The 13,530-nt window shown below is 40.9% G+C and overlaps 1 protein-coding gene and 1 long non-coding RNA gene across 6 annotated transcripts in view; one reads left to right on the top strand and one right to left on the bottom strand.

Moving 5' to 3' along the window:
• The first annotated feature begins 30 nt into the window (after positions 1 to 30).
• LOC117868973 overlaps positions 31 to 13,530 on the top strand; it is a 40,186-nt gene continuing 26,686 nt past the window's right edge. The window contains exons 1-3 of one of the 2 annotated variants that reach the window (XR_004643748.1): positions 31 to 130; positions 1,733 to 1,780; positions 2,543 to 2,665. This is a non-coding gene — a long non-coding RNA (uncharacterized LOC117868973). The remainder of the gene's footprint in view (positions 131 to 1,732; positions 1,781 to 2,542; positions 2,666 to 13,530) is intronic. The other variant, XR_004643747.1, reaches the window with a different exon arrangement.
• The window catches only part of TPM4 (tropomyosin 4), a 34,624-nt gene continuing 22,578 nt past the window's right edge, over positions 1,485 to 13,530 (bottom strand). Inside the window, exons 6-9 of one of the 4 annotated variants that reach the window (XM_034755407.1) lie at positions 12,949 to 13,024; positions 11,325 to 11,387; positions 11,169 to 11,238; positions 1,603 to 1,649 (exon numbers count right to left, since the gene is read on the bottom strand). In XM_034755407.1, coding sequence (XP_034611298.1) covers positions 1,618 to 1,649; positions 11,169 to 11,238; positions 11,325 to 11,387; positions 12,949 to 13,024 — 241 coding nt within the window. In that variant the 3' untranslated portion in view covers positions 1,603 to 1,617. Of the gene's footprint in view, positions 1,650 to 7,765; positions 7,989 to 11,168; positions 11,239 to 11,324; positions 11,388 to 12,948; positions 13,025 to 13,530 lie in introns of those variants that run through there. The other 3 variants (XM_034755405.1, XM_034755406.1, XM_034755408.1) reach the window with 3 other exon arrangements.

Below are 13,530 nucleotides of genomic sequence, written 5' to 3'. Positions count from 1 at the left end.
TTGGTAGGGCACCTTGCCGAGTGTGTAACCTGCTCCCTGATTGGTTGGCTGCACTGTTGCGTGTTGCCGTTCCTGAGGTCCTGCGGTGGCGGTAGCAGGGCGAGGTGCTGGCTAGAGCCAGAGTAGCTCGGTGAGCTTCACGGTCCTGGGCCTACGTATCTCCCTGGGGCCGCCCGCCCGCTCGCTCCAGGGGGGTGTCTGGGGTCGGGCGAGCTGAGCCCAGGTTTTTACAAGCCAGCGCTCCGTGTGGGGAGAGCGGCGGCCCCGTTGCTAGCGCGCGGCCCCGGGAGGAGTTTCGTAGCGAAACCGGCTTAATCGAGTCTCGTTGGCCACGTTGAAAGAAACGTAGAACTGCGGCTAACCCATTGCTGAGTCCTTGCGCGGTTACCGCCCGCGCCTGTCGGGGACAGGCAGGGCCACGGGCTGTGTCTAGTAAACGGGCTTTTCACACCGGCAGCCGCTGCCAAACCTTCAATGAGGGATGAGGGATCATAGAATATCGGGGTTGGAAGGGACCTCAGGAGGTCATCTAGTCCGACCCCCTGCTCAAAACAGGGCCAACCCCAACTAGATGAGATCGCGGACTGAAAATGACTGCTAGAGCTTTAATTGTCTATCTCTATGTGCAGCAAGTCCTTTTCATTCTCGCTTTTGCCGGGAAAGTAATAGAGATTTTGTTCTTTTAAAATGCAGTGTCTTGGCATCTTACTGATTCTAAGGTCTTGTTTATACTGGGAGGTTTTTGAAATGTTTTAATCATATTATGCTCTCTGGCAGTGTTCATTGTTTTGAGAGTGTGGATTTGGTGTTTTGTAGTCGCTTAGTGTGACAATTTGCTGAAAGTTGATTTTGTGTTTGAGATTTGAAATTTTATTACACTTTGAGCTTTTGTCAAGCAAAACTTTAACAAACATCAAATGAAAACAAGAAATTGAATAAGTCTGTCCCAGTTTGTAACCCTGGTAACAAACAATAATACAGTGCAAATTTCAGCTCAATAAAATATGTCGCATTTTGAAAAAAATGCTCATTTTTAAATTCTGCAGATACATGGACAACCTGCCTGTAAGTGCAGAGTAAACATGATTGTACAGGATTTCTGGGTGCTCTTTCCCTTCATATGTGGAATGGTGAGAGCAGAAGCCATTGTTTGTAGTTGTGGGGATGAAGGTGGGTTCCCAGAATTCAGTGTTTTCACTCTCCTCCACACACCACATCCCAGGAAAGTGCCTGATGGAATTCTGGGACGTACAGGTGCTGCTCTCAGGAAGCAGTATTGTCCACAGGCTGCAGGATATGTCTGGGATGTGACTGTAGTGTTGGGTGGGAAGATGGCACTCTAAGGGTCTCCAGCAAAACTGCTTTGTCATCAGTTCAAGGAGCTGGTTTGGCACATCCTAGAGGTTTCCTAGAGTTTGCCTCATCAGTTCAATGGTCTTCTAGTGATTTCTCTGGCCTCCTATTCTGCAATGAAAACTCCTCTCCAGTCCTCTGTCTTCTTAGTCCTGTTCTGGACTCTGACTGCAGCTCACCCCACATTTCCTGCTTTGTATTTCTTTTCTTGCCCTGGAGATTGGCCACGTGAACCACAGTAGATAATAGTCCAGTCTGTTGCGGTCACAGGGCTTCGGGTGCAAGAGCTGGGGGAACTGAAAACAGAACAAGTAGTTATTGTACTAATTTCAGTTTTCATGTCACCAATGATAAAATGTTGCTTTTTCCTCTCTTTTAGAATGCCATTTCCGTAGCCTTTTGCCAGTCTGGAGTGACTCTGAAGATGGTAAGATGTTTTGTTTGCCTTCAATTCTGCTTTATCGCATCTCCAACATGCACCAAATGCATTGCAAAATGAAGAGTTCTGCAATAGTTCAGAACTTACAGGGTTAACGTAGCTGGAAGGCTGACTTGCCTTATCTCTGTCCTGTCCCACTTTGGGGAAATGTATCTCATAAAATGCTAAGATAGCTGAAATCTCAGGGCATTGCACAAATTATAAATCAGTGTCCTTTTTTTTTTTTTTAAATATTGCTTTATTTTCACAGCATCTAGTGTTTCAATGAACATGGTTACATTATAGTGTTTCTTTATTAAAATCCTACTTGACTAGGGGGAGGGCTAGGGCATAGTGGTTGAGGAATCTGGAATGAGAAAGGAGACCATAGTGGTATAGGGAGGGGGGGCAGCCCAGTGGGCTATTAATATATATGGGCAGCAAATAGTCATGGAACTAAACTTCCCCAGTGCAGATGCCGTTTAAAGCCCCGGGGGATATTTCCAAGCTAGCAGGCCCAGAGAGGATCCTAGATCACATCTGCCCACAATGGCAGCAGCTAGCAGGCATCCACAACAAAAAAATATTCAACCCTTCTATACAGTTATTTAATATAGCACCAAACTTACTCGCAGAAGTCCCCTCCCCAAGTCTATCAGGCTGGGTGTCCACCTGGCTTTCAGGAGCTGCATGTTCATTTGACTGCCTCAGACTTTTGTGTGAGGAAGAGATCTTGGCTTTCAGAGAAGCTCCCTTCCTTCACCTACTTAGAGTCCTGGTCAACGTTGGACAGTGCCAAAAGGGATGAGACTGCAGACCCATGACAAATGAGATTTGGTGGTGGCCTCACAGCAAAAATCTGATCAAGATGCCATAACAGTAGAAGACGCACAGGTAAACAGACAGCTCGGGCCTGGCATCATGCATTGCAGTATGAGATAACAGTGGGAGGACTGCTAAGTCAATGTGAAATAGATGCATCCACACAAATCTTATTTTGCACTAACTCATTCCTTAGTTAACTTAATGCACCTTCAAAAGGGATTATCCTCTTGGTAAAAAACTGGACATTTAAGTTGAAAGAAGAATTGTATTATGTGGACAATAGGCATTTTAACTAAAAACCCCATAAGTTAGTGTGAAACACCCCTCCTCCTCCTAAACACTAAATTACATGTCTCTACCAGGCCATTTATCAAAATTAAGGCAAGTCAACTAAAGGTGTGAAGTCAATGCACATAACGTACATTTAACCCCTGTGGATGCTTTCGTTCAGGAGTAAAGCGGTCTACATTTCCTGTAACTTAGTCCTCCTAAGGTTACATTGCTCCTGAATTAAAACATCTACCTGGGGACGGAGGTAAACACACTAAGTTATACACATTGACTGCATGACTTTAGTTGATTCACCTTTCCTGATTGTCCCCCGTGTAGACCACTCCTTAGAGGTATTGTTAGCACTAGATGTAGAACTGACAACAATCGCAACTGCTTCCATTGGCATATATTTCCCAATATGACTCATGGGATTTGTACTAGTGGGAGAGCCATCACAAGCATTGATGGATTTGATTGCACCAATTACAAAAGTCCAGCAAAAGAAAAATGGAGTATGGATCACACACATATAATGCTAGAGATTCCCTTTCTAATTTATTATTTATTTATAAAACAGTTCCTTCAGAGTTCTGATTGAGTTCTAAAGGTTCCAAACCAGGCAGTTACAACTAGACACTGAGAAGCAGAGGGCCTAATTTTCAGAAGTGCACTAGACATAGAATCACAGAATCGTAGGACTGGAAAGGACCTCGAGAGGTCGTCTAGTCCAGTCCCCTGCACTCAAGGCAGGACTTAGTATTATCTAGACCATTCCTGACAGGTGTTTGTCTAACCTACTCTTAAAAATCTCCAATGACAGAGATTCTACAGCCTCCTTAGGTAATTTATTCCAGTGCTTAACTACTGTGACAGTTAAGAATCTTTTCTAATGTCCAACCTAAACTGCCTTTGCTGCAATTTAAGCCCATTGCTTCTTGTCCTATTTTCAGAGGTTAATGAGAACAATTTTCCTCCCTCTTCATTGTAACAACCTTTTATATACTTGTGTCCCCACTCAGTTTTCTCTTCTCCAGACTAAACAAACCCAATTTTTTCAGTCTTCCCTCATGGATCATGTTTTCTAGAATTTTAATAATTTTTGTTGCTCTTCTCTGGACTTTCTCCAATTTGTCCATATGTTTCCTGAAATGTGGTCCCCAGAACTGGACACAATATTTCAGTTGAGGCCTAATCAGCGCAGAGTAGAGCAGAAGAATTACTTCTCATGTCTTGCTTACAACACACCTGCTAATACATCCCAGAATGATGTTTACTTTGTGTGTGTGTGTGTGTGTGTGTGTGTGTGTGTGTGTGTGTGCAACAGCGTTACACTGTTGACTCGTATTTAGCTTGTGTTCCACGATGACCCGCAGATCCCTTTTCACTGTACTCTTTCCTAGGCAGTTGCTTCCCATTTGGTATGTGTGCAACTGATTGTTCCTTCCTAAATGGAGTACTTTGCATTTGTCCTTATTGAATTTCATCCTGTTTACTTCAGACCATTTCTCCAGTTTGTCCAGATCATTTTGAATTTTAATCCTGTTCTCCAAAGTACTTGCAACCCCTCCCAGCTTGGTATTGTCTGAAAACTTGATGTCATTATCTAAATCATCGTATTCTATGCTATTATCTAAACCATTGATGAAAATATTGAACAGAACCAGATCCAGAATTGATCCCTGAGAGCCCCCATTTAATATGGCCTCCCAGCTTGACTGTGAACCACTGATAACTACTCTCTGGGAATGGTTTTCCAATCAGTTATGCAGCCACCTTATAGTAGCTCCATCTAGGTTGTACTTCTCTAGTTTGTTTATGAGAAAGTCATGCAAGACAGTATCAAAAGCATTACTAAATTCAAGGTATACCACATAACAGGACTACCCTGTCCTTGGTCTTCCTCTTGCTTTTAATGTATTTGTAGAATGTTTTCTTGTCTCTAGCTAATTTAATCTCATTTTGTGCCTTGGCCTTTCTAATTTTGTCTCTACATACTTGTGTTATTTGTTTATATTCATCCTTTGTAATTTGACCTAATTTTCACTTTTTGTAGGACTCTTCTTTTTTGAGTTTCAGATTATTGAAGATCTCTTGGTTAAGCCGGGGTGTGTGTGTATCTTGTTATACTTCCTATCTTTCCTATGCATTGGAATAGTTTGCTCTTGTGCCCTTAACAATGTCTCTTGGAAAAACTGCCAACTCTCCTGAAATGTTTTTTTTCTTAGACTTGCTTCCTATAGGCTCTTACCTACCAACTCCCTGAGTTTGCTAAAGTCTGCCTTCTTGAAATCCATTATCTTTATTGTGCTGATTTCCCTCCTACCATTTCTTAGGATCATGAACTGTCATTTCATGATCACTTTCACCCAAGCTGCCTTCCACTTTCATATTCTTAACCAGTTCCTTCCTGTTTAGCAAAATGAAATCTAGAACAGCCTCTCCCCTCGTAGCTTTTTCCACCTTCTGACATAAAAATTTGTCTCCAGTATATTCCAGGAACTTGTTGGATAATCTGTGCCCTGCCGTGTTATTTTCCCAACAGATGTCTGGATAGTTCAAGTCCCCCATAACTACCAAGTCCTGTGCTTTGGATGATTTTGTTAGTTGCTTTAAAAAAAGCCTCATCCCTCTCTTGTTCCTGGTTAGATGATCTGTAGTAGACCCCTATCATGACATCACTCTCGTTTTTTACCCCTTTTATCGTTACCTAGAAACTTTCAACAAGTCTCTCCTATTTCCATCTCAGCGTCAGTCCAAGTATATATATTTGATATATCTGCAACTCCTGTTGCTTTCAGTTTGAAATGTGGGTTAGAAATAAGAATGGCCATACTGGGTTAGACCAATAGTTCACTTAGCTCTGTATCCTTTCTCTGACGATGGCCACTGCCAGATGCTTCAGGGGGTGCGAACAGACCAGAGCAATTATTGAATGATCCATCCCTCGTCATCCAGTCCCAGCTTCTGCCAATCAGGTTGACTGACTGCCAGAAGCTGCGACTGGATGACCAGGGATGGTCTGCACCTCAAGTTAGGGCCAGGTTGCTCATTTCAATGTGTGAAATTTAAGCAGCTACAAAGTGTGAGGGGGGGGGGGGGGGGTGAGTTATATTTGCATCAGGAACTCTAAGGCTTTCCTGACTATTGTGCCTTTCAAAACTCAACCACAATATTGCATTAATTTTTTTTTTTGTATTCATGATAGTTTCCTAATATATTATTTGAATAATTCTTTCTTCCCCTATTTGTTGACATCAGGCATAAAGACTTCATGCAGGAAAACAGAATAGAATTTATAATTTTTTTTAAACTATACCACAAAATAATAGTTCAAATATGCCAGTTTTCTTACAGAAAAGCACTGTTTGTTTCTTTTTGGCTTCAAATCTAAAATAGGAAGTATGCATTTGGCCAAACCAGCAGAGTCAGATTCAAGGTCATATATATATGTTGAATGTTTCTTTCTTTTCTTGAAACAGAAATCCAAGATATGCACATTTAAAGTCTTAACAAGGGTATTCTAATATACTGAAATTTTAGAGTTACTAGATCTGATTTGGCACAGTTCCTTACTCAAGATAAAACCCTTCTCAATTTCAATTTCATCCCTTTTTAGTATGCTAAATAGTTCTTCATCCCATTTTAACACTCACACTTCATCCTCTATTTTCACACTCATACACTCTGTAGACTTATCTCTATCTTCTACTATGGCCATTGTCGTCATTTAGATTAAGAGCCCTAAATATGCATAGTTCAACTTCTTTATAGGTTACTTTTCAGCCTCCTGGCCATTCTAGTTATCTTTTCTGAGCTTCCTTGCTGAGGTCCCTCCCATTTGTCAATTTAATGAAGTGTGCAGAACTAAACAAAATATTCCAGGTGTGGTTACTAAAGTGTTGTATGCAGAAGGATTATTACCTCTCTCATGGTGTCATATGCATACAGCTGAAAACTGAAAAGTATTTGGATTTTTCTGATCAGAGGCATTAGCTTGCTGTTAACAGGTATTTCTTTAAGTTCCTTTGGATTACTTCTCCCTTTTCACTGGTGTCTGCAACTCCTCTGAATGTAATGATGTTACTTCCTCTTGAATAAGATCAGACTTAGCAGATCCCTGTAGTTTTTCACAGGACACTTTGTCATTTATAATAGTTATTTAGGGATCCTCCAGACAATTTACAATCCACGTAACATTGTCCTTAATCAACATGCAAGTATCAATAGAAATATCTAGAAAATGATTGGACACTATTAAATGAATGGGTGTCATATTCAGATTGTAATTAAGCTTTTGATTTAATGTCTCTCAAAGTTGTAATCAAATTCAAATCTGCTTGGACAGGAATAAACTACCTAAAATCCTTCTGTTCAAGGAGTAGTTGATTGATTTAAGATACTAGTTATGACAGCATTCATCAGTTTACATCCCAGTTGTGAGTGGTTTTATTTTGATGCAGCACACAAAGGGGCATCAATAGCATAGCAAGTGTATCTCTGGATCTGTTTTTGCTGCCTGAAGTTGGGTCTTTGCACAGTTCCTGTTTGCGCGTTCATTATAGTCACTGCTGTCCAGGAAATAAATAACCACTGAAGTAATATGAGTGCTGCAGGTGGGATTTATATTCATTTTTTATTTTGTCCTACATGCCACTTTATTTGAACTTTCTTCCAGTTTTGTTATGTGACCCGTCACTTACATTTTAACTAACAACTGGATAGGTTTTGGTTTTTAAAGAATCAATCTGAGTACAATTAAACTAATTCTCCTAAAAGTATCCTAGTGAGAATTACAGGGCTCTGCTAAAATCTGACCAGACATGTTATAAAAGAACAAATTAAAAGAAGGACATTAATGACATAACTAATCATGGAAAAGAAAAAAAGCAGAGAATGTACAGGTATCAAGGTAGCTTGTTTTTATTTAATTCAGTTTTTACAGAAAAAGACTGATGGACTAGTACTAGGAATTACTCAGACTAGTATTAAAGGCAGAATCTTAGTGCAGCAAGGCAAAGCCAAAAGAGGAAATGCATTTACAAAGAGGTCATATCATTGAGTGCGTGGTCAAGCTCCTCACTGATAGCTTTGTACTTCAGCTTCTGAGCATACAGCTCGTCTACAGATCCAAGGGCCCAAGGCAAGATGTTCAACAAGAAATGTAGTAAAACAGTCCACAGCAAGAGATGCATGGTAGAGGATATGGAGAACAATTGGAATGCAGCAAGTGAGGATAAACGGTGGAAAATAAAGATGAGAAGAAAGCATGTAAACAAGATTAGAGAACATTAAACTATAAGGCAAAAGCTATACGCATGTGCTAACTGCCAAAATGTCAGGAGTTTCAATTTCTTATAAAAAAAATTTTCAGTAGAGTTTTAGAAAAGATTTAGAAGCCAGATCTTCCTACTGGTCACAACTGAGTCAGATAACGAACCTTAAAATAAATTCTATTCCTATAAATAAAATAAAATGGCCCCTTGATTAGGTGCAGTTGGTATACAGCAGTGGTCCCCAATGCGGTGCTCATGGGTGCCATGGTGCCCGCCAGGGCATCTATGTGCACCCACGTACTGGCTGACGAGAAGCATCCGCCGAAATGCCACCAAGAAACGGCAACATCAAGAGGCGTCGCCGCGGAAATACTGCCAAGAAGCAGCGTCATCAAGAGTAGGTTGGTTGGTTTGTTTGTTTGTTATGTAACTGCACTCAAAACAACGTAAAACTTTAGAACCTACAAGTCCACTCAGTCCTACTTCTTGTTCAGCCAATCGCTAAGACAAACAAGATTGTTTACATTTACGCAAGATAATGCTGCCTGCTTCTTATTTATAATGTCACCTGAAAGTGAGAACAGATATTCACATGGCTCTTCTGTAGCTGGGATTGCAAGGTATTTACATGCCAGATCTGCTAAACATTCGTATGCCCCTTCATGCTTTGGCCAAAATTCAGAGGACTTGCTTCCATGCTGATGAGACTTTTTAAAAAAAAATGCATTAATTAAATTTGTTACTGAACTCCTTTGGGGAGAATTGTATGTCTCCTGCTCTGTGTTTTACCCGCATTCTGCCATATATTTCATGTTATAGCAGTCTCGGATGATGACCCAGCATGTTGTTCATTTTAAGAACACTTTCACTGCAGATTTGACAAAACACAAAGAAGGTACCAGTGTGAGATTTCTAAAGATAACTACAACACTCGACCTAAGATTTAAGAATCTGAAGTGCCTTCCAAAATCTGATCAGGATGGGGTGTTGAGCATGCTTTCAGAACTCTTAAAAGAGCAACACTCTGATGCGGAAACTACAGAATCCAAACCACCAGAAAAGAAAATCAACCTTCTGCTGGTGGCATCTGACTCAGATGATGAAAATGAACATGCGTTGGTCTGCACTGCTTTGGATTGTTATCAAGCAGAACCCATCATCAGCATGGACGCATGTCCTCTGGAATGATGGTGGAAGATGAAGGGACCTATGAATCTTTAGCGCATCTGGCACGTAAATATCTTGCTACTCCAGCTACAACAGTGCTATGAGAACGCTTGTTCTCACTTTCAGGTGACATGTAAACAAGAAGTGGGCAGCATTATCTCCTGCAAATGTAAACAAACTTGTTTGTCTGAGCCAGGGGTCAGCAACGTTTGGCACGTGGCTCGCCAGGGTAAGCACCCTGGCGGGCCAGGCCAGTTTACTTACCTGCTGACACGGCAGGATCAGCCGATCGTGGCCCCCACATGGCCGAGGTTCGCCGTCCCGGGCCAATGGGGGCGGTGGGAAGCCGTGGCCAGCACATCCCTTGCCTGCGCCGCTTCTTGCCGCCCCCATTGGCCCAGGACGGTGAACCGCGGCCAGTGGGGGCCGCAAGCAGCCGAACCTGCCACGTCAACAGGTAAATAAACTGACTTGGCCTCCAGGGTGCTTACCCTGGCAAGCCGCGTGCCAAATGTTGCCGACCCCTGGTCTGAGTGATTGGCTGAACAAGAAGTAGGATTGAGTGGACTTGTACGCTCTAAAGTTTTACATTGTTTTATTTTTGAATGCAGTTATTTTTGTACATAATTCTACATTTGTAAGTTCAACTTTCATTATAAAGAGATTGCACTACAGTACTTGTATTAAGTGAATTGAAAAATACTATCTTTTATTTTTTAGTGTGAATTTTTTATAATAAAAATAAATATAAAGTGAGCATATAAATAGTATTCTATTATTGTTTAACAGTGCGATTAATTGTGTGTTTTTTGTTTTTTAAATCACTTGACCACACTAATTTTCACCTATAGTCATGGTTTCTGCTGCTTACATTCCTTTGCTATTACTTGTTGCATGTGATCTCTGGGAAGGAGTGGTAGCTATTCTATTCAGAAGAGATGCTAGCACAGCTTCTGGGATTGATACCCTGTCCTTTTTATTGGAACACAATCTCAATCATCCTGAAATTTGGGATCTAGTTTGCTTTTGGACCCAACCATCTGTCTGTAGACTAGTGTGTGGCCCTCACATCTCCAGATTAACTATCACTGTTTTTCTACTGAGAGCTAAGTTTTGAAGAATGTAGGTCCACCAATGACTATTAGCCAGGATGGGCAGGGATGGTGTCCCTAGCCTCTGGGATACCTAGCATTGGCCTCTGTCAGAAAACAGGATAGTGGGCAAGATGGACCTTTGGTCTGACACTGTATGGCCGTTTTTATGCTCTTATGTTCTTCTTCAAGCAATTTACAGGAACAAAGCACATTAATGAACAATATGTCTACATGTATGAATCTCATATGCATAGCTTTCAGTTTATAAGGGACAACTTTTTTTGGAACTCCTCCAAGAAAACTGATTTAGTCTGATAGTCCAACTGACTGGCTTAATCAGGACAAAATGAACATAAATTCAGCTACATGGAGGCAGGGGACACATTCACCCCATGCCAAGGGATTAAATGGTGTTTAATAAGTATAGAATCTGTAATAGAGTGTTATGTTCAGTAGAGCATTCTGTCCTATTAAGAATTCAGACATATTTTAAGTGCTCATTTCTTAATCAAGAGAATAGGCTATCCACAGATTCAGATGACTCTATAGTACTACCAAATGGATGAATTTTTAGGGGAAAATGCTGAGAAAAAAGTAAATATTATAGTATAACTGTGTTTAATGGTTTCGCTACAGGTAATTACAGTAGTATAAAGATTTTCCCCATAATCTACAGACAATACATAGTGCTAGAATTTATTGTTTCTCAGTTTGAAATTGATGGGTCTTGTAAAAACAGTAAAAATTTCAAAAGTAATTTCATACCTTCCAGATCATCAATAGTCTTTTCCAGTTTAGCAACCGTTCTTTCTGCAAACTCAGCACGTGTTTCAGCCTGGAAAAAGATTGTGCAGAATCTTAGATACTGGACGAGAAACAATCTCTGCTGAAATGCAAATTCATTGGGACGGATCGTCTCACCTCCTTGAGTTTGTCAGAGAGAAGCTTGATTTCTTCTTCATATTTATCCTCTTTTTCAGAGTACTGTGAAAACAGGGCGAACAATCTGTTAAGAAACTGGTAGGAAAACTAAACATCAGACAGTTTAACTTCTTTGTTAGGCTACTGTTAAGAGCCAACTGGTAGTAGCCTCCTGTCATTCTAAAATGCTTTTCCTTAACTATCATCCCATTTCCCGGATGCAACCATGTCACTGTATTTCTTGAGGTTTCTTGTTTGCCCACTGTCTGAATAAAATTCTGAATGCCTTGTCTTTTGCTTAGGGGCTATATTCTTTGCCTTGGACTATGGCACCATTTACATATAATAAAAAGTGGAGCCGTGTGTGTGTGTGTGTGTGTACGTACACACACCCCTACCTACCTACCTCAAGAAACTCATGTCCTTGAAGTAATTTCAAACCATCCCATCTCCCTGGAACAGGCTATTCTTCAACAAGTGACTTCACTTATTTTCAAGCCCCTCCTCAAAAGTCAGTTATTTGGACTAAAATTCTTTAGTCTCTACTCAGTATCTGTGCCCATTCTGGTACCCAGATACTTGAATTAAATTGTCAGAAGACACAAGAGAAGCGTATGTAAAGTTGGTTACCATGCCCCAATTTTGTTGTTCTTGTAAAACACCTTACCAGCTGTATTGCCTTTGCTTTTCCTCTACACTTCATCCACCATGGCTCATCATTTGACAAGTTCTGTCTGAACTACTCTTGTGAGCTCCTCAGGGCAGAGATCATGTGAATTTCAGTACAATTCCAGGTAAAGGTATCCAGCTATATATTACAACTTCTAAAAGGTTCAGTAATAAGTGAGATATATTTCTAGCCTGTTAGTCTTCTGTGCTAGAAAAACTTTGTAAGTGATGCCAGCAAACAGATTCAAAAGTAAAAAGTGTGAGTAATTTGGAGTTAAGACTGTAGTAGCACAACAATGCCCTGTACTACGTGTGCCTTCCCTGAACATGTTTCATTCCCCAAAACTCAAGTATTGAATAACCCAGAAATGCAACGTTCACTCCAAAACCCCCTTACAAGAGTGTTAACTGTTAATAAATACAACCACACACCAAAAGACATCAACCTCCTTCCCCCAAAAAACCCCTCTCCCAACTGCAAACACTAGAAAAATGGGCACTGCACAGGTAAGATGACACTTACCATACAATACAGTGGTTCATTCCCTCTTCAATTGCTTGACCCCTGCTCCCCCAGCCATACAACTTTGTGAAATCATTCAGTATCAGTTAACATAGCCTCACAATATTACGTAAATTGGTATGTCTTGTAACATACCCTGGGTCTAATATGTTGATAGCACAAGGGACTAATTCTACACAATTAGATCTCCAGTCAGATTATCCTAGGACCCCTACTACAAGCAAATGTACTGGCTTTCTACAGAAGACTTTTTGGTATCAAATTCACCTTACACACCAATTCCTCCAATAATTCCTCAGTTAATCAATACAAAAAGCATGATAAGTTTTCAGATTCCTCTTTTTTTGTGATTGCTGTAAACTTGTATCACCAACTCTTCATTCTCCTTGCTGAACCTTAAACATTCTGTGTTCTTAATCAGGAAGAACCAACCTTCTCAGACTGAGCCTCCAGGGACTTTAGGTTGTTAGTGACATTTTTTAGTTCTTCTTCAAGGTCACTGCATTTTCTACACAAAGACAAAGGTGATCAGATCAGTTCTTCTCCATATATTATGCTGTTTGGTTTCCAAATGTGCTAAACAAGTAAAATGTGAGCCAACTTGTTAGATACACTCAGTGCACTAAGTTGGTGTACATAGCATTTACAGTTTCCCAAAATATACTATGCCGACTTTTGTAGCAAATAGATTTTTGTAGCAAAATATAGCTTGTTAGGCTTATTTGTTCTGCTTGATTTCCTTTCTTGAATCTTAGAGCTCCATGCTGTCCTCTGTGAACAGGTATCTTCTGTTAATTGTACCAGGAATTTAATTAGAACATAAGAATGGCCGTACTGGGTCAGATCAATGGTCCATCTAGCCCAAGGGTGGGCAAACTTTTGACTCAAGCGCCACATCTGGGTGGGGAAATTGTACGCAGGGCCATGAATGTGGGGCTGGGGCAGGGGGTTGGGGTGTGGGAGGGAGTGTGGGGTGTGGGAGGGGGTGTGGTGTGCAGGAAGGGACTCGGGGGA

Source organism: Trachemys scripta, chromosome 22, assembly GCF_013100865.1.
Source record: "Trachemys scripta elegans isolate TJP31775 chromosome 22, CAS_Tse_1.0, whole genome shotgun sequence".
Classification (NCBI taxonomy): domain Eukaryota; kingdom Metazoa; phylum Chordata; order Testudines; family Emydidae; genus Trachemys; species Trachemys scripta.
This window is presented reverse-complemented; position numbering and strand designations above follow the sequence as displayed.